Genomic DNA, 27,199 nt, shown 5'->3' with positions numbered 1-27,199 from the left:
TAATAAGAACTTTGAGAACCAAAACCCAGAGTGGGTGTGTAGAATTTCCAGGCCCTGCAGTAGAAGCTGTGGGGAAAAACGTTTTTGTCAGGAATGCTTTCTCTGCTCCCTGCCAACCACACCCCATAAGGCAGATGCTGAACACATGTGTCACCCACCCTGGGTAGCCAGGTTCCCGTTGATACTTTTTCAAAAAATACAGCTTTATTATTATAGATTATCATCAACTTCTTCATTTTAAATGTACAATTAAATGATTTTTAGTGAATGTACAGATTTGTGCAACCATTACCAAATCCAGTTTGGGAATATTTCTGCCACCCGCAAAAAGACCCCTCATGCCCATTTATGGTCCTGCTCTGGAATGTCACTTTACCCTGAGCACGACAGCATCAGGAGAAGTGGCGGAGGTGGGGTGGGGGGGTGGGAGTGAGAAGGTTCCCAAGTTGCTCTGCCTGGGAGTCCAGCAGCAGTGTCCCAACAACAGGTAGGACAGGCATGTGACTTGCCAATCCACACCCTTTTCCCGGGGAGGCCTGCTGGGGGTTGCTCCTGAGGACAGTGGCCATGCTGAGCCCCATCCTAACCCCTTCCAGGTGGATAAAGTTTGAAGAAAAGGTAGAGGAAGGAGGCGAACGCTGGAGCAAGCCGCACGTGTCTACACTGTCACTGCACAGCCTCTTCGAGCTGCGGACCTGCTTGCAGACGGGGACGGTCCTGCTGGATCTGGACAGCGGCTCCTTACCACAGATCATAGGTGAGGCAGGGACAGCTGGGGCCCCAGAAAGCCACGGCAGCCTCGTGCCTGTGATGGGTCTGTGTGATGCCTGCCCGATTTTGCAGAGACCGGGCTCTGGTCTGACACTCCCAGCACAGTGGCTCCAGGTCTGGGGCCCATGTAGAGCTCCAGCAGGGAAAATGCCATCCTCTGAGACGCCATCCTGCAAGGGAGCAAAAGAGAGAGGGGTTTCCTAGCGTTGTCAGAGATACCTATGGCCATGGCAACCTGTCTCTTGTCAGAGTAAATGGATCTTCATTCATTTGCAGGGAATTAGCTCTCATTTAGCAGAGCAGTGAAGGGAGACAATAAGGCTGGCCTTATAGTCCCTAAAATGTTTTGCGAATTTTGTTCCACCCAAATTCGCCACAAGTGTTTTCCCCAAAATGCTTTCCTAAAAGGACTTCATGTTAGCACTAAACCATTGAACACAAAACTTCTGTGCTTCTTAGGGTACTTCATTGACTTTTCACCATAGCATTGATAGAGCGTAGAATTGTACTCACACACACACACACAGATGCACACACACGCAGGTACCCAAAGGCCATGTACCCAAACCTGCCCGCGTTTCCATGGTTTGTGGCAAAGCTGGGACTAGTTCCACAGCTCCAGTCTCCTTTAGTTACTTTTAACCCACTGATAACTGACGAAACTTAAGACCCCCCACACACCTGGTCCTTCTGTCCTACATGGACAAGATGTGTCTGTTCCCCACTTAGATGACGTCATTGAGAAGCAAATCGAGGATGGCCTCCTGCGGCCCGAGCTCCGGGAGAGGGTCAGCTATGTCCTCCTGAGGAAACACCGTCACCAAACCAAGAAGCCCATCCACCGCTCCTTGGTCGACATTGGAAAGTCCGTCTCCTCCACCACCAGTGAGTCGAGCCATATGCTTGTGGGCGATGGGCATGTAGCGGCTGGTGTCAAGTCCCAGGGGCCGAGTGAGCCCACCTTGGTGGCTGGAGAGTCTTGGCAATGTGGAGGCTTTTGGACTTCATGATCCTGAAGAAATTCCGTGGTTCTAGGGATCCCTCAGTCTCCTTCTCTGGCAGGCCTGTACCTACCGCCTACCCCATCCCTACCCCAATGTTGTCCCCACCAGCAGAACAGAACTAGTCCTAAGAAGAGAGCTGGTTCTCAGCCTGGGCAGCCCACGGCAATCACCTGGGGGTATGAAACCTGTCCCGGTGCCTCAGCCTCACCCTGAGAGCTGGATTCGGGTGGTCTGGGGTATGGCCTGGGAATAGGGAGTTCACAGAGCTCCCCAGGAGATTCTCTTGTATGGTTGGGATTGCAAAATGCTGGAAGAGATGGCCTGTGTGTAGAAAGAGCTTGAAAGCCTCCCACTGAACCCCCAGGAAGAGCCAAGAGCCTTGGCAGAAAATGAAGCAGTAGAATTTTCTGGGATCATCTCAAGTGGGCCAGGGCTTGTAAATCTGGCAGCGGCGTCACCGTGATTGGCCGAGCTGGGGGCCGTTAGGGCAAGTGGCTTGTTCCAAGCACATGCCTCCAGCCTGCAACCCTCCACTCTTGTTACTATACTCAAAATGCCTTGCTGAACCTGCCAGAACAAAGTTGATGAGGTTGCTGAAGAAGGCACCTTGAGGAATCTCTTTAGATGAATGGTTTTAAAACAGGAAGTGTTTAGCCTATGCTAATAACAGCAGGTGTGGAGTCAGCATTTAGCGTGTCCCAGGCACAGTTCTGAGTGTTCCACTTGTGTTAACTCATGTCTTCTCCACAGTAACCCAATGGCTAGATACTGTTCCTATTATCCCCATTTTACGGAGGAGGAGCCTGAGACACTGAGAGGTTAAGTTATTTACCTAAGGTCACACAGCTAGTAAGTGGTGAAGTTGGGGCTAAACCCAACAGTCTACAACACCTGCTGCCTATTTAACAATTGTGCCTCAATCTCACTCTCAAGAGTATGAGTATTTTCTCTATAATCTTGTTCGGACTATTAACTTCAAAAGAGAAACATAAAACAACCAACATAGGCCTTCTTCCTGAAAGGGGAAGAGATGTGTCTCAAGGCCCAGCTTTGCTTAGGTGGAACGACTGGAAATGTCAGCCATGCTGACAGCCAGGCTGCTGACGCCAGACCCCTCCTGTGCCTCCTCTCAGGTCGCAGCCCAGCCCGGAGCCCAGCAGCTGGCCCAAGCCTCCACCGCTCCACCGAGGACCTGAGGATACGGCAAAGTGCCAGTTACGGCCGGCTGTGTGAGTGTGTGCTCGGCTCCCGTGCGAGCAGAGCCAGCTTCCATAGGCTTTCGGGGGGGGGGGGGACCTGTCCAGAATTCTCAGGACAGGCATCTGGAAGAAATCTAACCTTCACCCCCAAACCTGGGCTGTCCTTGGGGACCTAACTTGCTACCCTAAGTTTCTAGGTGATTGCTCTGACAGATACAGCTCTAAATCATGTGCTGCCACGATCAGCACCTAGTCCTATGGTTCTAGGCGCTTTTGTCTTAGTCTGTAACTTTGTTCCCACCATCAGCCCTGTTTTTGGTAAGGAAAGGTCCTTGACATGGAATTAGAAACAGCCCAGGGACTTCTCCCTGCCCCCACTGGATGACAGCCTTCTGCACCGTGACCATGGGCCGCAGGCAGTCATGGGCCCCCGTAGCCCAACTGAGTAAGGATGCTTGTGAGCTGTGCACTCACAGGGCCCTTCAGGCACCTCATCAGGGGGCACACAGCTGAGCTGTGAAGCAAAGAAAAGAGAACCTGCAAAAAAGAAAGAAAAAGGAGTGAGAAGAGTATGTTCCTTTAAGTACTTTTATTAAAAGGCCACGATATGAACAAGTTATGTCAGCTGTGCCATGACCAGGCCCAAGGAGTGATTTGGAGGGCAGTGTGAGCGCTGGCCAAGGGCTCAGCTATAGTCTTTTCTCTCTGCTCCTGGTGACCCCGGGTCCCCATCCTTCTGACCTTGGTTATTACACGGAGGGACGCCAGGAGGCAGCCAGCAGTGAATGGCTTTGGGCGAGTCTTCCTCCCAGTTGTTCCCTGTGTCTGAGGTCCCCCTTGTGCCCAACACTGTGGTAAAGGAGGCCTGGAGGGAGGCTCTGTGTGCACACCATCCCTCCCTGGGTTGGCCCCTGGAAGGCTCAAAGAGGAGACATGCCTGAGTACTGGAGAATTAATGGGGTTTTCCAGGAGCATGTGATGTGGTGGGGGGGAGAGGGGAGAAGGTTGTTCCAAACAAAGGAAACAAACAGCAGAAGGAAGGAGCTGTGTAGGAGGCGGTTCACTTCATGAGGAGGGCAGGGCCTGAGGGCAAGAAGGTCAAACCGAAGAGGGACCACATGCCCTACAAAAGGATCCTACAAAAGGAGCCTCTCTTATGAAGGTAATGGGGACCTCTGAGAAGCTTTAAGTAGAGGCACACCCCATGACCAGATTCTTTTTTTTTTTTTTTAAGATTTTATTTATTTATGTGACAGGCAGAGAGCACAAGTAGGCGGAGAGACAGGCAGAGAGAGGGGAGGAAGCAGGCTCCCTGCTGAGCAGAGAGCCTGATGTGGGTCTCCATCCCAGGACCCTGGGATCATGACCTGAGCCGAAGGCAGAGGCTTAACCCACTGAGTCACCCAGGCACCCCCTAAGACCAGATTTTTATTTGAGAAAGAATAGACTAGAAAGGGACCAGATTGGAAGTGAGAGACTGTCAGAGGAAGAGTGGAGAGGGGAGGCTCAAGGTGGGATGCGAGGACCAGAAGAAGCAGGAGGTGAGGAAGTCAGGGAGGCAAGGCAGGCCCCCAGGCTGGTGGATGGGAGGGAGGGAGGGACACTGAACAGGAGAAGGTGTGGAATGGGAGTCATCTGGTGGAAGTCTGTGAGTTCTGTTTCCCAGGGTGTTGAGCTTAAGGGCCAGCTGGGGCTGCCCGGGGGATTGTGGGGCTCAGGAGAGAGGTGTGGGAGGGAGACCCAGCCTGGGCATCCTCAGCCCAGGGTGGGCGTGAAGCAATGAGGGTGGACACGATTGAACAAGGATGCAGGGGTGAAGCCTCTGCAGGGAGTGAAGGCAAAGCAAGGCCCCAAGCCTGGCAGGAGAGTATCCTGGATACAATTAAGAAGAAGGGAGCCAAGAGCGGACAGAGTTCTGGAAACCAGGGGATGCCACAGGCCACAAAAAGCCAAGAAATAACCGGCCTGAGAGTGCCCCTTGGATATGGCTGCTGCTGGGAGAGGAGAGCTGACTCTCCTGCCTGGACGGGGGAAGGAACCACTGGGCAGTTCAGATAATTTGCCATCACTGTTCTTCCTACAGAGAGCCCCACCCTCCTTCCCCCTGCCAGCCAAATCCCCGATCAGCTCTCGACACTCACATGGGTCATGGAGGACAGAGGTGAAAGTGGTCTTCTCTCCAGCAAGTCTAAGCTCGGTGGCACCTGGAGTTTCACCTGATAGTGTGTCTGTGTCCCCTCCCCTCCTTCGGGGCCTGGCACAGAGCAGACATCTCCATCTCTGCTCCAAGAGAGGGGGCGGAGAGGCAGGGAACAGAGCGCAGAAGACTGAGGATTGAGGAGGGAAAAGGAGAATGTGCAGTAGAAGGGAAGAAAGAGAAGAAAAGGGAACAGAGGCTAGCTTCAGGGGACTGAGGGGTGAGGGGAGAGGGGGCCTTGCTTTGGTTGTGAAGCTGGGGGAAGCATGTATAGGGACCAAGAGAAAAGGACCTGCAAGAGCCTGACTCCCCCCTTTTCCTTCTCTCCTAGGTCACACCCAGAGCAGAAGCATGAATGATATTTCTCATACCCCAAACACAGACCAGGTAGTAAAGACCCTGCTCTTGGTTGCCATGAAGGTGCTGGGCAGGGAAGCCCAATGGGCAGAACTCCACTCCCATGAAGGAGTAGGAGTCCCCAGGAAGCACCTAGGTGGGGGCTCTGGGCTGCCTTGGTGACTGGCCAGCCCATCAGTCGGGTCCCAACCAAACCCTATATGCCAGGCACTAGGGGGAGTGGGGAACAAAGAAGCATGATCAGGTGAGGGCCCAGCCATCCCTGAGCTGGGGATTTGTTGGACAGAGGCCAGCACACAGAGTCTTACCTCCTTCAAGCCCCTGAGCGCCTTTAAGGATGGAGTAGAAATTTGGGCTGGCAGAGAAAAGCAGTGAGGCCTCCCTGTGGAGACAACAGGGCCAGGGCCCACTGGTGGGTCTTCTCCTAGGCTGGGGGAGGATAACGTCCATTCTTGTCTCCCACCAGCTTGCCTAAAACCCTCATGAGCAGATCAGAATCCTACAAACATGTTGAGTCCAAGTTCTAAGCCCCACAGCCCAGGTACCCTGTGACTATGCCCCTGGGGAAGCCTGGTGGGAGCCCTTTTCCACTGCAACCCCCACACATCTTGAAGGCAGCAGGATCATGGTCCCCTTGCCTGTGCCCCCAGGAAGAGGAAGAAAGATGTTGAAGGAAACATGAAATTTGGTGAGAACTGCTTAGGAGCTTGAGTGACCTGCAGACCTTCAAGGCATCCCAAGTTTGGTGGAAGGCAAAACAAAGTCCTTTGTGTCAGAGTCCCCAGGGCCCTTTGGCTAAAGTAATAGGAAGAACTGCATCAGTTAACATTTAAGGTCCACACACTGCACGCACTAGCCCTTGCCGAGCTGTTGTATGCGTTGTGAAGCTGCTCTTACCATCTCCACTCTACTGGCGAGGCTTAAAGCAGTTAAATAATGTGCCCAAGTCCATGCCCTGAAAGGTTAACAGAACCGTGATTTGACCCAGGCAGTCTGATTCTAGAACCCTTACTTTGGGAGCGACTTAGGAAGGAATATTCTGGAATGTTATTTAGAGGGGAAAACTACCTTACCACAGTCATGCACGCAGGTGGTGAAGCCGTGATGAGAAAACATTGTCTGGTGAAAGTGTTTCAGAGACAACTTAAAGACTGTCCTTGGGGCATTTTCATTGTACATGGGACTCAGGAGGAGTCCATGTTTTAACCCTAGGAATGAAGCCAGGCACATGGAGAGTGGAAATGAGTTTGGGACGAGGACCTGTCTCCAGTACCTCTTATATTGGACCCCACTCCTTCAGCCTATTTGACCTTCTTCCCCTGAACAGACACTAGCCCCTAGCATGTCAATGGTCTTAGTTGGAAAGTGTCAGAAGCTATGAGTTTTCTTGGGAGTTCCCCTGGGGGTGTCTTGGGGCCATGGAAGTCTCCCTCAGACTTGGAGGTGGGGTCCAGGGGCTCCTGTTGGCCAGGAAGCTGATGGCAAATCATGTCTGCCCTGTTCGTCAGAATGGGCCTCATCCTTCCCACGGCCACCCAAGATGAAGGCAGACAGGGAGGGCTGTGTGCCCAGCATGGAAGAGCCAGCTGCCATCTACTTGGGCCTCAGAGGGCTTGGGGATGAAGCCTGATGTCCAGCAACCCTAGGTCTCTTGTCTGACCCCTCAGCTCACACTTTAGTTCAGCAAAGTTCCCACCCATCAAGGAATGTCTTAGGGGTCAAGTCATTGCCTGTTCCTTCCTACCTCCTAAGGCTTGTTTGGTCCTGGGGTTAACCAATTTTGAGTCTCCTCATTTGCAGAATAGGGCAAAATATTTGGTTATTTCACTCTCCTGAGAAATGCTTGGAGAATTTGTTAAAGTCAGACCTTCACAGCAATCTGCAGGGGGTTGAGGGACGGAGAGCTGAAACCACTGATGAGAGTATCCATGGACATCTTGTTTCCCCCTCCCTGACCAGCGGAAAAACAAATTCATGAAGAAGATCCCCAAGGACTCAGAAGCCTCCAACGTGCTTGTGGGTGAGGTGGACTTCCTGGACCAGCCGTTCATCGCCTTCGTGCGCCTTATCCAGTCAGCCATGTTGGGAGGAGTGACCGAGGTGCCTGTCCCCACCAGGTGAGGGTCACTGAAATCTGACCCCCCCCATCCACCAGAGGGAAGCCAGCTGTCCATGCAGTTGGCACAAAGTACTGTTGGAGGCACCCCTAAAACACAGAAGGAAAATCAGGCAATTGCTGCGGAGGGAAATCTTCTGACTAGGAAAGAGTTTTAGACTTTATTTAAAATAATCATAAAAAGAAGGAGCTGAGACAGACACCGTTGGCTGGGGTTGGGCAGCAAGACCATGGGGAGGATATGCAAGGGGGTGCTGGCGGAAGTGAAGAAAAGATGTCTTTGCCGAGCAAATATGGGATTTAAAGGAGGGAAGGGACAAGTGTGTGGTCAGTTCATGAGCTGGGAATGAATAATATCCAGAGCCAGAGAATCCCTCTCTTCACCTGCTTCTATTTTTCCTTCTCACTTTCTTCCACCTCCTCCCCCTTCATCTTTGCAGATTTCTGTTCATACTGCTTGGACCATCTGGGAGAGCAAAATCCTACAATGAAATTGGCCGCGCCATTGCAACCCTTATGGTAGACGATGTAAGTGGTAATGAGAAACGCTTACTGCTGACTGTCACGGCTCCTGTGTCAGGCACCGGGCCTCTGTTCACTTGCTTACCCCACAGGCACATTGGAGCACTCCTGTGTGCCAGGTTGTGTGGTGCACTGAGGGCTATGACAGTCAGGGGGCAGTCACTGCCCCTTAGGAGCACCAGTCAAGTGGGAGAGACAGACCTGTAATTCTGAAGGGAACCACATGCTAACTGTCTCAGTAGCCAGGTGAGGCTTCCTGCAGGAGAGGGCTTTATGCAAAGGATGAGCAGGAGTTAGGTCAACCCTGCACAAGCCTAGGGGGCAGGCATTCCAGATAAAGGGAACAGGAGCCAAAGCTTGAAAATGGAGAAGCTGGATAAAAGTGGTTCAACTTAGGCTCAGTGTAAGGTTTTCAAGAGCAGGAGATGAGCCGGAGATGACATGGAGCCTGGAGGCACAGCTTAGAGCTCTCTGTCCTAGTAGTGATGGGGAACCTAGAAGACATTCAACGCAGAGGCAAGCTCTACATCAGAAAGAACACTCTGGAGACCGCCTGGAAAGATGCAGCCTGACCCTCCAAGGATGAGGGGCTAGGAAGTTAAAATCAGATCTAAAATAGCTGAGCTTCTGGGACTGGGCTCTAACAGGCTTTTGAATGAGCTTGTTCCATGCAAAACCAAAAGCAGAAAGGTTAAGTCATTCAGCCAAAGCCCTACAGCTAGGCCACGGAGACCTGGCCTTCAGGCCTTCCCTCAAGGCCCGCTGCTCCCTATTGTGCAGAATTTCACCTGCAGGACTCTGTCCTTCCCTAAAGACGGAGAGTGACCTGGAGGGAACAAACGTTCAGAGGGGTTTTTTCCAATGCTGTACGTTATGTGCTCCCAGGAGGTGGCTAAGAGGCAGCCCTCAGCAAGATGGCCCCTTCCTCTTCCCTTGTCAGCTCTTCAGTGACGTGGCTTATAAAGCCCGGAATCGGGACGATCTGATAGCAGGGATTGATGAGTTTCTGGATGAGGTCATCGTCCTTCCCCCTGGAGAATGGGACCCAAATATCCGAATTGAGCCCCCCAAGAAGGTGCCCTCTGCTGATAAGAGGTGTGTATGTGGATGGAGGGGTGGTGAGGGAGGTTGGGCTTCAAAGGGAGTTCGGAGTCTGTCCATGGCTTTTGTGGTCAGCATAGACAGGTTTATGCTATTTCTTCTCCTGGTGTCATTTTATTTCTTAAAAAAAAAACAAAAAAACAAGCACTATGTTGCATGTGAACATCTATAACTTCTGGGTGACCCGTGTGTGGGTACTGTGAGATCATTTTCTGCATTTGTCTCTGTCTTTTAAGATAGTTCATGATTTTTGTTGGAGAGGTAAGACGTGTTCTCAGAACAGCTCTAGAGGGCCTAAACTCGTGCCAGGATTGGGAGCCCCACCGTTCCATAACCCCCTTGCTCCTTACAGGAAATCTGTGTTCTCGCTTATGGAGCTAGGCCAGATGAACGGCTCTGCAGGGGGAGGCGGCGGGGCGGCTGCGGGAGGCAGCGGCGGAGGCGGTGGCAGCGGCGGCGGGGCCGGCGGAGGGAGCAACGGGGACGACGGAGAGATGCCAGCCGTGCACGAAATCGGAGAAGAGCTTATCTGGACGGGAAGGTGCCCACCCCAGGCCTGACAGTGACACCAGCCAACCTCTAGGCTTGCCTCCTCACCCCGCTGCGGGAACCTTCCCCACCGCTGCGTGCAGCGCCCCCTCCCGGCCACGGGATTTGGCCGCTGCACTCTTTTCCTCCCCACGCCCTCAAAACCCCTCCGGATCTGGCGACAGGGTTTCGGCAGGAGAAGGGAAGTGGGGCCCAGCTCAGGAGTGGAGGCACCCGAACGTTTCTCTTGACTCTGTTGCTGTATGAGTCTTCTAGGGCTGTCCTAACAGAGTGTCACATTCTAGGTGGCTTAAGCAACAGAAGCTTCCGGTCTCGGTTCTGCAGGGTAGAAGTTCCAAATTGAGGCAGGGGCAAGGCCGGCTCCCTCTGAGACTCTGCGAGACAACTTTCCTTCCCTCTTCCCAGCTTCTGGTGGTGGCCGCGATCCTCAGTGTCCTTGACTTGTGGCGGTGTGGTTCCCATCTCTGCATCTGTCCTCACTTGGTCTTCTCCCTGTTCTTCCTGGGGCATTTTCCTCTTCTTTTGAGGACAGCAGTCATAATGGATTAGGGCCCACTGCCATGACCTCATCTTAACCTGATTACATCAGCAAAGACCCAATTTCCCTAGAAGGTCACATCCACAGGTACTGGGGTTAGGATTTCAATGTGTCTTTGTGGGAGGGGGTGACACAATTTAATCCATAACAGTACCATTTGAATTTTTCTCTTTTTTCTTTCTTTAAAAAAGAAAGAGAGAGGAATTGGGCTGGGTTTCCTTGCTGACTCTTAGAATAATTCAGGTTGCTCTGAATTTAGGGAAGGACATGGTCCTGCAAAGCAATGCGTGAATTATGACTTTGAGAATGGAGTCATGTTTTATATGCCTTTGGCTCTATCCCAGCCAGTGGTTCCAAATTGGAGGTAACTTTGCCTATACCCTCATCCTCCCCCAGGAGACATTTGGCAATGTCTAGAGACATTTTTGTTTTCCACAACGAGAAGGGGGATGCTGCTGGCATCTAGTGGACGGAGGCCAGAGATGCTGCTTAGCCTGCTATGAGGCACAGGACAGCCCCACGACCAAGGATTACCCAGACGGACATGCCAATAGTACCAAGGCTGAGAAACCTGCCTCCATGCCAAGCATTGCATTAGGAGCTGTGGGGGAATAGTAGGCCCAATAAACACTGTTGTTAAACTCAAATTCCCCACTCAGTTGTTCTGGAGAATGCAGAAACCAGTTTTAAATTCAAGAACTTGCCCTTGATGAATCTGGGATGTTGTTTTCTCCTAAAGTCGGACACACCTATGTTTACCAAGCACAGTCAGGGGCCCTGAAGATGAGCAGGGACATCCCTGAGGAGGACAGCCAGGACTTCTGTGGACCCCACGATTTCCATTCCCCATGGAATGTTAGGTCTACTCCAGAACATGTCCCCAGCAGGCCTCCCCTCTCTCCCATCCAGGCTGTCCATGACCACCTTTCCAGTGGGGATGATGCTGACCACAATCTTTTCTGTCCTGCAAAAATCCTTCCCTGCCATTTAATGTTCTGGTAGGAAGGTCTCTGTCCCCATCCACCTCTAGTCAAGTTCCCTTCCTTGCTCCAGACTCTGCAGGCTCCTGTAAATAGCCCTGCCCCTGCCTGGTGTTTTGGGGAGAAAGCAGCCCCTGGGCCTGTCTTGAGCAGGTTCTTCGGTGGTCTGTGTCTGGATATCAAGAGGAAGCTGCCCTGGTTCCCAAGTGACTTCTACGACGGCTTCCACATCCAGTCCATCTCTGCCATCCTATTCATCTACCTCGGCTGCATCACCAATGCAATCACCTTTGGTGGGCTCCTGGGGGATGCCACTGACAATTATCAGGTGTGTGTGAGCCTGGGACCCTAGTGCAAACCTTCATAAAACTGCTGCCACCAGGTGGCGGTAAGGAGCCACCTGGTGGCTCCATAATCCCAAAACTAAGGCTTGGGTTTCAGCCACCCTGGGGTTGGACCATCATTTTTAGTAATTCTTTACCCTTAAAAAAATAAAAAAGCCAGTAGTATTAAAAGACCTAAAGCTAAATCATGTTACTAAAGTCCAAATGTAAGGATGACATAAGCAGATCAAACTTTTTTAATGTTTATTACCTGTTAAGTAGTGTTAATTGCACTCTATTCTTTTTAAATTTTTATTGTTGAAGTATAGTTGACATGCAATGTTATATTAGTTTTCAAGTATACCACATAGTGAATTTTGGGAGGAAAGGGCAAAATGAAAGATGAGCACTGTGGCCTGAGCCCTTGGCTGGGTTCTAGGCTATGCTTAGAGGTCCCTTCTCCTGCCTCCGTTGAGCCTCATACTCCTCATGCCCCCAGGGAGTGATGGAGAGCTTTCTGGGCACTGCCATGGCCGGCTCCTTGTTCTGCCTCTTCTCGGGACAGCCTCTCATCATCCTCAGCAGCACAGGGCCCATCCTCATCTTTGAGAAGCTCCTCTTCGACTTCAGCAAGTAGGTGCCCTTGGTAGCCCCCGGCGCCTGCTATCACACCTGGGGCACTATACCAAAGCCAGGAGAGGGGAATAGGCCCAAAAGGGAGGCAAAGGTGAGGAGGTACCAAAGCTGCCTTTATCACCCTGTGGGAGGGACTGCCAGGTGGTCCCCCCTGACTCCCTCCAGCTACCTGCCTTTAGCCGTCCTAGTGCATTTTAGCATAGTTGATAGGGAGACATCAAGGCAAGACAAGAGGAGACCATTCTCACTGTTTGTAAACAATTATAACTGGTCTTGAGCTGGAGGTCCAAAGGCTATGCCCTGAACCAGGCAGCTCCTGTCACCACTCTGGGCTCAGATGCTTCATATACAACATGAGGCTATTCAGAGGCCTCCCCCGATTCTGTCATTCTGATATTCTCTGTTTTTCTTTCATCCTGGGTGTTTGTTACCAAATGTGTAAGAATTGAGATGTCTTAGCACCCTCCTGCAACCCCCATGAGATTCTTTCCCAGAATTTGCAAAGACCCTACCCAGGAATTGTCCCTGTCCCAAGTCCTCTCACAGTTCCCAGGAGGGCATCTGTGCCACAGGAGGGACAGATGAGCCACTAAGAGTGAGTCTGGGGAACCAAGCACGTCCAAGAGCCCCGGGCTTGAGGCCTCTTCCTTCCCTCTCTCTTCCAGAGGCAATGGTCTGGACTACATGGAGTTCCGCCTCTGGATTGGCCTCCACTCAGCCATCCAGTGCCTTATCCTGGTGGCCACAGACGCCAGCTTTATCATCAAGTATATCACCCGCTTCACTGAAGAGGGCTTCTCCACCCTCATCAGCTTCATCTTCATCTATGATGCCATCAAGAAAATGATTGGTGCCTTCAAGTACTACCCCATCAATATGGACTTTAAGCCTGACTCCATCACCACCTACAAATGCGAGTGTGTCGCCCCTGACACAGGTGACCGGTAATCCCAGATGTGCCCTGAGCCCCCACCCACTCACTCTCTCCCCACCACAGCTCTCTACTCAAATGTAGGAGATACCACCCTGAGAGATATCAGCCCCTTTGGGTGGTAGCAAGTGACCTGAACACTACCTGGATGTCCATCTGCCAAGGGTGATGCAAAAAGAATTTCTGGGGTGCCCGGGTGGCTTAGTGAGTTAAGCGCTGACTCTTGATTTTGGGTGAGGTCGTATCTCAGAGTCATAAGATCAAGCTGCAGGTCAGGCTCTATGCTGAGCATGGAACCTGCTTAAGATTCTCTCTCCCCCTCTCCCTTTGCTCCCCCAGCATCCCCACTTGCTTGCTCTCTCAAAAAAAAAAAAAAAAATTCTGCACTGGGTGGGAGGTTGAATCAACCAGCTCCTGGTGACAGGAGCTGCCTGGTTCAGGGCATAGCCTTTGGACCTCCAAAGTTAACCTGGTTGACCAGGTTAACAGGTCAGCCTGTTAATACTCAGTGCCATTCCTGTGGAATTCCTTACTGACCAAAGAAGCCCCATTTAGTTAGGGCTTCCTATAGTCTCAACCACTGGCTTCCCTTCACAGTCCCAGTCATGCCCTCAGAACCTTCAGTGGACTGTGCCTGGGGTAGCCAGGATGCTGCAGAGCCAGGACACACGTAGATACATAGATCTAAAGAGAGAGAGAGAGAGAGCTATATATCTCTGAGCACCACCAAGCTGAACTCACAGAGAGCAAACTGAGGTCCAGAGACTACCTAAGGTCACATTGAACCTCAGTTTCCCTAGCTATGAAGGAGGGATAACAATGCTGGCCCTGCCGGTCTCATGAACTCTTGTGAGGCTTTCGAATCTATGCCCAGATCAGAATGGAGTTTCACACAAGTAGACTTCATGTTGTTTAGCACTCTAATGCATGTTATTGATAAAAGATTGATCATAAGTCAATCAAAAATATTTACTGTGCCATCACTGTGCACCCAGCTTTAGACTAGGCCTCATGGGGAGGAAGATATTCTGACCTCAGAGAGTATAGTTTTAATTATATCCTCTCTCCCTCTTTCACTGCACTAGTTTTATAAAGAAATCTAGACTTAAATTTTTTTCTATCATTAATTTAGAGTTACTTCGTTAAAATCTAAAAATACGTGAAGCTAACGTTTGTCTCAAGCCAGAACATGTTGCTTGCCCAGGGGTGGAGGAGATCCTACCTGCAGGCCCTTTTCATTCTGTCCTGGAGTGAATCTCTCCTCTGTGGCTTGGGCCTCATAAGGGCACTCCCATTTGCTGCTTGTGCCCATTGGATGGTGGCTTCGTTGCACTGACTGAACACAAATGTTCCCACAAACATGGCTTTTGGAAGTACATGGCCTTGATCTCTTTTAGAAACAGTCCTAATTCTGGGGTCATATGTAGCACTTTGGTCATTCTGAGAATCATCTGTCCACAGGAGAAACCAAACATAGACATGTCCTAAGAACAGGGGACGTAGGAGCATATAAGGTTGGAATTGATGGCCATAAGAAAATCTACTTGCCTCCAAATAGCGCCTCCTCTGGCCTTGCCCAGTTGCCTGATGTCACCTCATGATTCTGGGTCAGTCTATTGCCATGGCTTTCAAAGTGTGGTCGCCAGAAGCAGCCTTAACACTTCTGGGAACTTGTTAGAAATACAAATTCTTGGGCCTCACCCCGAACCTGCTAATCAGAAACTCTGGGGTAGGGCCAGCTGTATAGTAAGAAACCTTCCAGGTGATTCTGATGCATGCCTAAGATTGAGAACCATTGCTCCATTGAACTATTAATTAGTGACACATAGCCATTATTAGCCACTAACCCTGGTAAGATTAGATTTTCAGTTTCTTCACCATGAGTAAAGGAACTGAAATCAGGACAATTTAGTTTTGATTAGAATATGAAAGGAAAGTTCTCAACAACAGGAGTTGGGCAAGGGGGGAACTAAGTGCGGAGTGTTTCTTTCCCAGTCTGTGGGCCGCTTGCTTACAAAATGTTCCACGTTCCTAGGTTTACTGCAAAGCCCCATCTGGGCAAGGCACCCTCTCAGTCTTCCCCACTCTTCATCCTAAGAGCTCATTGTGCGGGGGTGCTCTTTTTAAAATTAATCTTGTTTCCATTGTAACTGGTTTGTATTCTATTTATGGATGCTGCACACACTGACTTGGCTGCTTTCAATCCCAAGTGAGTACCTCTTTGTAAACACTAGCGTTTAAAAATATTTGATACTTGGACCCTTTCTGGAATTTTCCATGTTCTATTTTATCCTTCTTCATCTCGAAGTGACTTTCAGATAAACCCTACCCAATATAAGAAATGGCTAAGCCGAAGCACAAGACATTAAAGGAGTGTCTGGTCTGACAAGCTTGGACAATGGAAAGGTGTCTGGACGCTCAGACATTAGCCCCGAGTCCTCCTCTAGTGTTTGTGTGGCCCTGAGTTAGCCTTCTCGCCCACTTTCTCTGCCCTTTTGTTAACTGCGCATGTTGTTCTCTTGGTCAGCATTGTAAGGGAAGACAGCGGGTGTACTGATTTCTGTTAGTGAAGCTGTCTTCAGAATAATCATAACAAACCTCTAGTTTGTAGAACTTTCAGGGATATTCTGCCCTGGGTCAAGACAGAATTCCTTAGTGGCTCCCAGCCCCAACCGCCCCAGAAGTGGGCAACACAGAGGGGCCCTGTGATCACCTCCATTCCGTGACAGCTTGTTGGAAGTTGAAGGAAGCTTCAGGAATATCCTCTGCTTCGCTCTGGGTTCCTAACCAACCATGGGCGGCCAGCAGGAGCCACATGGCTTGCACTGCATTTCATATTTACTGCCGGCCAACTGGCTAGGGGGCCTCCTCCCTCCCACCCCAAACCTGCTGCATTGGAATTACTTAATGAGCCTTCACTTGGAGGAGAAAGGCAAGGAGGACCTGGCCCTACTCCACCCATGCAGTGTAGGAGCAAGAGAAAAGGCATATGGCAGCCTCCAAGGCCTGCCTTTTTAATGAATGGCTACATGCTGCAGGAAGGGAATTAACAGCTCTCAATTCTTCCAGTGGCCTATGATGGGAACCCTTACATGCTCCACTTACAGTTCAGGACACAAGGCTGTGTAGGGGAGTACCCAGACAAGGGATGTGTCAACAGCTCAGCGCAACACCTCTGGGTTCTGATTCTCCTTCAGGTCCCAGACTTCAGTTTAATGTTCCACAGCATGCATTCAGGGGGCAGGTTAGAAAATTTAATAGCAAAGCCAAGGCATTCTTGCAGTTGACCTACAAAAAGCACATGTGGACAGGAATGGGGAGAGAAGGGCAGCATGTATGAAGGGACGCTTGCTGTGTAGAGGTTGGAGACATCCAGGCTGGACCAGCTCCCTGGGATGGATCAGGACTCCTGCAAGCCACAGCTGTTTGACTGTGGGCAGTGGGCAGGTGACTTAACCTCTTTGGGCTTCTGTGACCTCATCCTTAAAAAGGGAGAGTTAACTTGGGAATTTAGGAACTTGGCCAGATGACGTGTGTACATTTTGGCATAGCATGTGATGTAGAGTAAGTCCTTTGAAAATGTCTGAGGGCACAGACATGGATTGAGGTGCTGGTAGGTATTCACAAGGCCCATTATCCACCAGCTTATGTCCGCACTATGTCGTGGCAGCAGATTCCTTACTTTGGTTTTTAAAGCCAACCCTTCCAGGTCAGGCAGGAGCTGTCCCAGACTGGCCCAGTGGGTCTGTGCAAGCACCCCTGTTCTCACTGGGTCAGGGCACAATGAGCTGCCCTCACAAGGGAAGCCACTCCTGGGCTCTGAGCAAGGGTAGGAGAGGGAAGAGGTGGGGGCCTGGTGTTGGCCGTGGGCTCCCAACCCTGCAGCTGCTGACCAGTCCCGTGTCCTGTGCTCATCCACAGTGAATACAACCGTGTTCAATGCTTCAGCCCTGCCGACACCAAACACCAACACTTCTCTGGTAAGTCCTCTCCTCTGACTCACAGGTTCGAGGGCTTTTGCTTGTGGGGAGAGTGGGAGAGGTTGGGAAACAGAGGCCCTTTTATGGCCAGCCAGACTTTGCCACCCCAGCTGCACATCGGGGTCACCTGTGAGCTGTGTAAATGCAGACTTTTATTGTAAATGTATACAGTCAAAACCTCCCCTTTACAACATGCCTCATCCTATTAAATCCATGTGCATAAATACCACACACATGAAAGGAAGGTAGAGGGGAGGAATGGTAAATAGGGCCACACAACCGTATAAACAGTTTCCCAGCCAGCTTTCTACCTCTTCCTTACCTTTCCACCTAGCATCTCCAACTCCCACCTAATAGCGCCACTCCCCAGGCCCAGAAAGGTTATGAATTCTACCCCCCCAACCCACTTCGCTGGATCTGCTGTGTCCTGTGTGCACACGAGTCCCTGTACGGTCTGGTCTGCCTCTCCCCACAATGACGGGCAGTGGCCCTCAGGAGAGGGGCCCGGCCTGAGTGGCTCCAAGGGTCAAACAGCGGGAGAAGAGCAGCTCCTGGTCGGCTTTGGGGGAGATCTTGGGACTTTCTCTGTCGCTGAGCTTGCTCCCTCGTCACTCCTGCAGCAGTGGCCGACCGCTCGGTTGGCAACTTTACCTAAGGTCTTTCAAATATCTGATTTTGAGGGAGGAAGAATGGATTCAGCCAGGGCCTGAGCCTGGATACTTGCTATGTGTGAGGTGCTGTGTGCACTCTGAGGGCCAAAAAGACAAAAAAAACAGATGTGGCTCCTGCCTGCCCTCCAACTTGTTTGTGATGTACGTGTGGGGATGAACATGAAGGCTAATGGGACAGCAGAAACAGACATGCCACTTGTCAAATATAGGCCAAACGTGTCCTTCCAGCCATGGAGACAGGAGGCACCCTGCAAACTGGGAGGAAAGCCTCAGAAGGTGGAATGTGATCTGGTCTGGAAGGTCGGGAAAGTTGGTTCCCTAGAGAAAGCCACATTCCAGGCCAGGGACCAGCCCAGACAGAAGGGCAGACGAGGAAAACACAAAAGCTGTCCTGAGGACAGTGAGTGGGCCTGCCTGGCCAAGACAGCAGGCGTGTGGCAGCGCCCAGGGCAAGCACAAGAGATGAGCTGGGAGAAAAATGTGGGGCCGGCCCAGTGGGGCAGTAGAAGCGCGCTGCCTGGCCAGGGGCAGCTTGGATAGCTTCAGTGACAGAGAGAGGTCTTGGCATTCAGAAGATGTCTTGCAAATCTGGACTTCTCTCTTCATGTGGTATTTTCTGATCCTGGGCTTTCCCACTCTATGGTGGTCTCACACTGCCAAGAGGGTAAGAGCAGATCCGGCAAGGCCCCTTAAGGCCTCAGCTCCAGAACCTGCTCAAAGCCACTTCCTCCCCATTCCGTTGGTCTGAGCGGACCCAGGGCCAGGCCAGATTCAAAAGGGTGGAGAGATAGACTTCACTTTTTGATGGGAGAACTGTTGGTGTCACATGGCAAAGGAGTGTGGACACAGGGAGGCCTGATTCATTGGAAACCACGATTATTTCAAAGTCCCACATTCCTCTTAATGCAAAGATTCATTACAGGTGGTTGCAGATACCTGTTTGCTTCATTTTGTAGGTTGCTGAATATTTACACGGTAATTTTTTCTAAGATTTTATTTATTTGACAGGCAGAGATCACAAGTAGGCAGAGAGGCAGGCAGAGAAAAAGAGTGGGAGAAGCAGGTTCCCCACTGAGCAGAGAGCCTGATGCGGGGCTCAATCCCAGGACCTTGAGATCATGACCTGAGCCAAAGGCAGAGGTTTTAACCCACTTAGCCACCCAGGTGCCCCTACACAGTAATTTTTTTTAATATATATTAAATTTTATTATAAATTACCTGCTTTTATTATACTTAGAAATATATGTAAATGAACAGGTATGTGTGTATACACATGTATGTCTACCAATGCATTCATATATATGTATGTGTATATGTGTGTGTTTCTGTATATGTAATTGTTCTGTGTACCCTGGGTTTTAGGCATCTAGACATGAAAAGGGGAAGTGACTGACCTAAGAGAGATCTGACAAGGGTGAAATACGTGAAAAGGTCTGCACAGGGGAAGGAAAAGGAAGAATAAATGTGAGCTGCTCCAGGGAAGAGATCCATAGCTGACTGAGCTGGTGGCCAAACCTGCTGCCGGAGAGGGTGTCCCAACCTCTGAGCTACTTCTTGCTAACTCAACAGCGCATCCTAGAACACACTGAAGAAACACATGTCAGCTTCTAATCTTCCCAGGGGCCCTGCAGTTTGTTGTTCCTTGACAGAGCCTTTCTCCGGGAACATAATTCTGTTGCTGGGCCCCAGGGAGGATGGGAAGGGTATGTGGGCTGCCTGAGGGACTCTAGGGGCAAAGATACAGCTGACTTCCCAGGAAGGCCCTGACCCTTTCTCTCCTGTGCTTTGTCTCCAAGTACAACCCCCTTAACCTCACAGCACTGGACTGGTCTCTGCTGAGCAAGAAGGAATGTCTGAACTATGGTGGGCAGCTGCTTGGGAATTCCTGCCAGTTTATCCCAGACCTGGCACTCATGTCCTTCATCCTTTTCTTCGGGACGTACTCCATGACCCTGACCCTGAAGAAGTTCAAATTCAGCCGCTATTTCCCTACCAAGGTAAGCTCACTGTGCAGTGAGGAAGGGGCCTACAGTTAGGTAGTTCACAAGGAAGCCCCATTGAGTCTCCCTGTGAGGGTTCTGGCCCCGACAGGATGGACACCAGCACATTAGCACTAGCCCACATACTGGGCTCTTTCAAGTTAAGAGCAGATTCGGAATCCCAGAGAAGTGAGTTCCCTTGTTGTCAAGCCCTCTTGGCAACACTTGGCACTTGGTATTGTAAGATTTTTATCTTTGATCTTTCTGTGTAGTAGTATCTCATTGTGTTGTTAAAATTTTCATTTCCCCAATGACTAAAGACCTTGAAAGTCTTGTGTGTTTATTGGCCACATAGCCATTTGAATTTCTTAATGGAAGTTCCTATTCAAATCTCTCACACATTTTCTATTGGACAATCTGTCTTTCTTTCTGATTTGTAAGAGTTCTATACATATTCTGGGTAGAAACCTTTTTGTGATCAGAAGTGTCAAAAATATCTTACATGACTGAACTTTTTATTTCTTTATGGTAGCTTTTGACTAAGAAATTCTTAGCTTTATTATAATTAAATATATCAGAATTTTCTTCAAGGAAAATATTGGACAGAAAATATTCTCCTGTTATCTTCTAAAAGCATCATTTTTCTCCTTTCGTGTTCTATCAAAATCAATTTTGACATATAGGGTGAGATAGTGTTTCTTTTTATATGTATATAAATAGCAATTTTTGAAAAAGACCATCTTTTCCACTGCTCTGCAATACTTCCTTTGCCAGATGTCAAATATTCACATATGATGGGGTGTGTTTCTAGGTTCTATATTCTGCTTCACTGGTTTATTTGTCTGCCAGTGTCACAGTCTTCATTTGTATGACTCTTAAGTCTATATGTCTTACGGACCAAACTCTCACTCTTTATCCTTCTTTCCCAAGAATCATCTTAAATTTTATTAAATAAGAATTTGTTGGAATTTTGATAGGATTATTTGACCCTAAATGTCAGTTTGGAGAGGATTGCCACCTTTTACATTTGGAGTCCTCTGATCCATGAATACTGCATGCTTCACAACTTATTTGGGTCTTTTTTTTCTCTCCATAATTTTTTTCAGGTTTTGGCCTTAAGCTCTTGCACACATTTTATTAGACATATTCTTAAGTACTTTATTCTTTTATGCTATTAAAATGCTAAATACTAATATGAATTGCATTTTCTTTTCTGTGGTGAGAATAAAACATTAATTAATCAAAACAGCACTTGCATATGTGAGCAATAACTGTGCCGTAGAGTGGGGTGTTCAGAAGAATTTTAGCAACACTCTCGCACCATAAATCCTATGAGCTCTCTCCTAAAGTCATCTTTTTAAAGTTTATTTACTTTTAGTGATCTCTACACCCAATGTGGGCTCAAAGTCATGACCCCAAGGCTGAGAGTTTCATGCTCTACTGAGTCAGCCAGGCACCCCTCTCCTAAAGCCACCTTAAAAAAATATTACTGCTCCTGCTACTACTACTACTACACCTGTTAATGATGATATAATTAATAATAACTGAATTTTTCTCAATATTTCATAAAGACTAAATAAAATACTCTTCAGGAAGTTTTGCAGTGTGTGAGCTGTGGAAAAAATCCTGTGCTTGCCACAGCAATGCATCATCAAGACAAATTCCCTCCCTTCCTCGCTACTTCCAACCAGATCGTATCCAAGTCACCTCTTACGTAAAAGATCTAGAGCATTGATTGCATCTGAGAATGTCTATTTCCTGGAGGATGAAATATAATTCACATAGCAGGAAATTCTTTTATCACCAACATTTTCCCCCTTAAATTCTTACAAATTGCTCTGTTGCCTCCTGAAATTTAGTGTTTTAGAGAAGAATGAGACAATACCATTTCACACCCATCTGATAAAGATATGAAGGTCTTGGGACACCAAGTGTAGGAGGTGAAAAGCGAGTTTACAGTGTAAATAGGCACGAGCAATGCAGAGAGCCGCTGGCACTGTCTGGTAGAGCTAAAGATGGTTGTGATTTTCCAGTGGGCATTTCCTCTCCCAGAAATACACCCCAGAGAAATCCGCATGTATGTAAGAATATTCAAAGAAGCATTGATTCTAAGGGGAAAACAGAAAATAATCTAGTTGATCTATCAACAGAAGAATGAAGAAATAAATGGGAAATAATCATAAATTTTTAAAAAGATTATTATTTATTTATTTGACAGAGCAAGATCACAAAAAGGCACAGAGGCAGGCAGAAAGAGAGGGAGAAGCAGACTCCCTGCTGAGCAGAGAGCCCAATGTGGGGCTTGATCCCAGGACCCTGAGATCGTACCTGAGCCGCAGGCAGAGGCTTAACTCACTGAGCCACCCAGGCACCCAAGATAATCATACATTAAGCTACAGCACATACGCATGTAGACTACAGCTGTATTGATCCACAAGGAAACATAGCACCAACATAATGTTGAGCAAATAAAGCAAATTGCAGAAGATTACAAGTAATATGAAACCATTTATGTGAAATTTTTAAAACATGCAAAAAATGCCATATTTTGTTTATGGCTATGTACATATTTACCAAAAGTTTTAAGACATTCGTTGAAATAATGAAGTCCAAATTCAGAGCAGTGGATCTCTCTAGAGAGCAGAGACAGGGATGCCATAATTGGATCACAGAGAGGCATCAACTAAATAGGTATATATTCATTTCTTATGGTTTGGGGAGTACACAGCTGTTTATCATATCCGTCTTTATGCTAGGTTGGACCATGCGAAATGGAGTGTAGTAGACTGTTTTGCCCTACAAAAAATGGCAAATTCATATGGTTTAACTTAACAAGTTTTGATCTGAGTGCTGGGGATATTGTAGGAAAACCGCTGGAAACCTGCACGCTGCTTGGCTTACATGATCACAGTAATATAAAGCTGTTACTGATTTTCAACTTTTAGAATCACCTCATAGATAAACCACAAAAGACATGTGGTCATGGAACAGAATGTGAGTGTTCTCAGCTTTGACAATGTAAAGATTCACAGGGAAGGGTCACAGAGGGAACAGGATGGGGAGGGTTGATGGTGGGAAAGGAGGCAGCTAGCCACGCCACAGAGCATGCGAGTGGATGGCAAAGTCAGCAGAAAGAGAGGCTTCACTACATAGTGAAAGTACAAAGGAAAAACCCGTAGAAAGGATTTGAAAATAACTCTCAAAGATTGGGACTGAGGAAGGGGCAGGAGGGCCAGTGCAAGTAAGCCAAATCTTTATTAGTAGATCATGCTTTAAATTAGTAAATCAAAATATAAAAGTATAGTGTATTAGATAATGACATGGAAGAAATCACCAGAACAATTAAAATCAAGCAGACATACGGGTACATCTGGAGTGAGGAAAGGTGAGGTGGGGGACTTGGCTTTCTACACCATGTGGGTTTTTCATTAATTATATATGTTCTTTTAATAACAATTTTAAAGGGGAGTAGGGGGGTACAGGGAATGCATTCAGTGTGCCTTCACCTGCCCCTGCCCTTCCTAAGTTCTTTCCCTGCTGTTCTCTGGAAACTACTCTCTTTGAAGAGATCATAGAAAAGGCAATAGTGTGGACATTGGTCAGAGGGCGGGGGGGTGAGGTCACGAACCTGGCCTAGGATGGGCATCCTGAGACACAGGGGCAAGAGGTGAAGGACTTCTAGTGAACAGAAGGTCCGAGAGCAAACAGGGGACCCCAGCAGAATCGAGGACCTCCCTCCTAGCCCAGGTGGCAGTACAGCCCTCTGCCATACATATTCAGGAGATAGGACTTCCTTTAGATCTAAGTTCAGCCTTGCCATCACCACCCTTTATGGGGGACTGAGTTCAGTCTGTCACACCAGAAAATGTTTTCGGCAGTGGCGCCATGCCACGTGACTAATAACCGTTCCCACATTTGCTCACCTATGCCAAGCCCTCTGAGTGTGTTATAGTTGTTCACTTATGTCTATGGGAAGAGGTGCTATCATTATGTCCATTTCACAGACAAGAAACTGAGGCACCAAGAGATATAGTGCTTCCCCAATGTCACACAGCTGGCAAGGGCAGAGCGAGGATTCGAGCCTCAGTCTGCTGACGCCGAAGCCCAAGTTCTTACCCGTGCTCCTCATACTGGCAGGGAAGGACTGAGCCCTTGGGGAGGAGGGCAGGGGCTTCCCTTACCTACACATCTCCCTCCTGCAGGTCCGGGCCCTGGTAGCCGACTTTTCCATTATCTTCTCCATCCTGCTGTTCTGTGGAATCGATGCCTGCTTCGGCCTGGCGACCCCCAAGCTGCATGTGCCCAGCGTCATCAAGGTTTGCCCCTGGCCCCTGCTCTGGGCGTTAGCCCGGCCTGCCCACCAGCTGTAGTTCCTTTCCCCTCTAGACTGGTCAAACTTCCATAGACTCTCAGCCAAGCAACCTGGGAGTTTCTCTGGGTATGCTCCGCCCTTCCTCCACAAAGCCTCCCAGCGGGAGGTCCCTTGCCAGGGGAGGTTGGGGGCATATTCACTGTGAAATCCTGCTGTGGAGTCATGGCATGGGGAGGTGCTGAAACCCCTGCTCCAGCCCAGCAGCAGCCCCCTGATTTCCACTTCCGGGGCTCTGATTCCCAGGCTCCAGCTGTCTTTAAGTGGGGTCACCGGGGGTCTGTTGAAAATGATCCCTTAGAACACTTATTCTCAAAATGTGGTCCCCAGACTAACATCACACCATCACCTGAGAACTTGCTAGGAAAGCCATCTGCTCAGCCCAGAACTGTGGAATCAGAAGGTCCGGGGATGGAGCCCCAGAGTTCTGCATTTTAATAGGCTCCACACCCCTCCTGGAAAGGGCCCACCAAGTTGGAGAATCACCCCGTTGGTGCTGGTGCTGTTTGCTCAAAGGGAAGCTCAGGCTCGGCTCCCTCCCTAGGAGCACCAGCCACCTACCCTGGGTGTAGAGGTGCAGGTTCTAGAATTTACTCTCCCTGCCTTTGAGGGCTTGACCCCCTCATGACTCCTTCAGGGTTCTCCTAAGGAGCTTAAACACAAAAAGTACCTCTTGCTCTTAAATGAAACCAAAGATAGATTTCAGCCCAGCTCCTGCACAGATAATCTTTTGTCCTAATGTGCAAGTCTGAATTAATGTTCTACAGAGTATCCTATAAAGCTCCCCAGACAGGTGACTCAGAGGAGAGGAAGAAGGGTCTGGCACTGCACCCATCAAATTCCTGATTCTTGCCTGTTGGGCCTCATTCCTGTTTCTTGTTACCTCACAGTTAGTGACTGCACACTCCCTCCCTGCAGCCCGGGCTCTCACCTCCCCATTCCCCACCAGCCCAGGGAGCTGCCCCCAATGCTCCTAGTGCAGCAAACGCCATCCCTTCCCAAGTCTGTCTGCGTCTGTGGTCCGTTTACAGTTGCAGGTACCCAACATCTTGAAGGGAAAAGATTGTACTCAAGAAGCATTCCACGTGGGGGAGTGGGGCCCCAGGCAGCAAGTGCACTGGGACAAGGGAGAGAGGAAAGGGCTGTTTCCATTTGCTCCGCTCAGCCCACGCGGCCTGACCGAGGCTGGTTCGTGGCCCCCTTTGGGAAGAACCCATGGTGGGTGTACCTGGCGAGCGTCCTGCCCGCCCTGCTGGTGACCATCCTGATCTTCATGGACCAGCAGATCACCGCCGTCATAGTCAACCGGAAGGAGAATAAGCTGAGGGTAAGGCGGCTGCTGGGAGGAGGAGCACAACCTCTTTCTTCCTGCAAAGTCAGAAGGAACAAAGAAGGGAGATGGTGCTTCTGTCAAAATGTGGGCCATTTATAAAGCGAGATGTGAGGTCAGAAGTCTGGGGTTCTGGTGTGTGTGTGGGCGGGGGAAGGGGGATGTGACCTCCAGATGCAGAGAAGGCTGCCAGGACCAGAGTAATTATCCAAGGACCAGGACGAAACCTAGGATGGGCCCCCAGGCACAGGCTCCTTGCTTCTTCCAAAATGATCTTCCAGCTCTGTGCCTCCTGACCAGGCACTTGGGAGTCCAAGTAGACTGGGATTTTGACCCAGAACCATGAGGCTGAGGAAAGTCCTTAGCCCTTCTGGTCCCTTCCTCTGGGTTTGAGGAGATTTGGACTACCCTGTCCCCATCCCAATGTAGACTACTCTGAGCTTGGTCTAGAGCCTGCCCGGCCAAGACCCCTTGTTCAAGAATTGCAGAGAGATTGTGGCCACTGGTAGGAGCCCTGCTTCCCAAGGACTCAAGCCCAGGGCCTCTACAAGCCTAAACAACCCTCTCCTCTCTTTCCTGTGTCCCTTCCCTAGCTCAGCAGATCATGGGGTTGGTGATGCCTGAGCACCTCAGGCTAGTGACAGCCTAAGAGTCCCTAATGAAGGCCAAGGGGAGCCTTTGAACCTGGTTCCACAAAATGGCTGCTCTGGGGGAGATTTGGATCTCCCTCCCCCTCAGACCAACAGGTGGTCTGGTGCAGACTCTCTGGATAGCTTCTCTTCTCCCCCTACCCCATGCAGAAGGCTGCCGGCTACCATCTGGACCTGTTCTGGGTGGGCGTCCTCATGGCCCTGTGCTCCTTCATGGGGCTCCCCTGGTATGTGGCAGCCACTGTCATCTCCATCGCCCACATCGACAGCCTCAAGATGGAGACAGAGACCAGTGCTCCTGGGGAGCAGCCCCAGTTCCTGGGAGTCAGGTAGGTGGGGAGCCGTGACTGGGGACCACCTGAGCCAGGGTGTTTAGGTTAGGAGAAGGGAAGCAGGTTTTTCTTACCATCAAGTTATCTGGGCAAAAAGGTCCCCTGTTCTGCAGCCCGGGAACAGTGAGGATAGGAGTGATATTCCTAAGGGAGAGGGAGGGAGACAAAAATTCCGTTCTAAGTGGTGCCTTTTCAGTGATGGAATGCAAGCAGTGCACCACCACGGCCTGCGTGCACATGACCTCTCACCTGCAAGGGCTACTCAGTGTCCCCACAGCCCTCTGACCCATCCTTTTGTCTCCTTTTCCTCAAGACCCCCCCACAACGTCCCCCAACCCCTCCTGTGGGTGCAGGTCCTCCCCAATCTCCATGCTTCCAGACAGTCTTCCCAAGACACCCCCACTCCCTAGACGGTGGCCCGTGACCCATCACCTCCAGGCCCTCCTCAGTCTCCTCTCATGCCCGTTCCACTCCCTTGCCTGTTCCCAGTGGCCACGCATATCTTCCATCTCTTAGGGCCTCCGGGGTGAGCCCACACCAGTCTCTGGCTGTCCAGAGAGCTTCTCCTCACTGCCTCAGGATACCTGGGCTACCCAGTCTGCCCTGGGGGTGCCTTCTCTGGCCAAGACAGGTTCCCCTCCTGGACTCCTGAGCCCAGAGGACT

General features: G+C 49.9%; 1 protein-coding gene across 11 annotated transcripts in view; it reads left to right on the top strand.

The window, feature by feature from the left end:
* The window catches only part of SLC4A5 (solute carrier family 4 member 5), a 105,169-nt gene that overhangs the window by 61,705 nt on the left and 16,265 nt on the right, over positions 1 to 27,199 (top strand). For all 11 annotated transcript variants that reach the window (XM_044261438.1, XM_044261427.1, XM_044261432.1 and 8 more), the window contains 16 exons: positions 597 to 757; positions 1,501 to 1,656; positions 2,909 to 3,004; positions 5,503 to 5,558; positions 7,488 to 7,645; positions 8,085 to 8,172; positions 9,107 to 9,261; positions 9,620 to 9,808; positions 11,488 to 11,662; positions 12,157 to 12,290; positions 12,959 to 13,230; positions 17,146 to 17,204; positions 19,672 to 19,872; positions 24,057 to 24,170; positions 25,389 to 25,550; positions 26,354 to 26,532. In XM_044261438.1, the coding sequence (XP_044117373.1) occupies positions 597 to 757; positions 1,501 to 1,656; positions 2,909 to 3,004; positions 5,503 to 5,558; positions 7,488 to 7,645; positions 8,085 to 8,172; positions 9,107 to 9,261; positions 9,620 to 9,808; positions 11,488 to 11,662; positions 12,157 to 12,290; positions 12,959 to 13,230; positions 17,146 to 17,204; positions 19,672 to 19,872; positions 24,057 to 24,170; positions 25,389 to 25,550; positions 26,354 to 26,532 (2,355 nt within the window). The remainder of the gene's footprint in view (positions 1 to 596; positions 758 to 1,500; positions 1,657 to 2,908; positions 3,005 to 5,502; positions 5,559 to 7,487; positions 7,646 to 8,084; positions 8,173 to 9,106; positions 9,262 to 9,619; positions 9,809 to 11,487; positions 11,663 to 12,156; positions 12,291 to 12,958; positions 13,231 to 17,145; positions 17,205 to 19,671; positions 19,873 to 24,056; positions 24,171 to 25,388; positions 25,551 to 26,353; positions 26,533 to 27,199) is intronic.

The sequence above is a fragment of the Neovison vison genome, chromosome 8, assembly GCF_020171115.1.
Source record: "Neovison vison isolate M4711 chromosome 8, ASM_NN_V1, whole genome shotgun sequence".
NCBI lineage: Eukaryota > Metazoa > Chordata > Mammalia > Carnivora > Mustelidae > Neogale > Neogale vison.
Note: the sequence above shows the minus strand (reverse complement) of the source record. Positions and strands in the feature narration are given on the sequence as shown.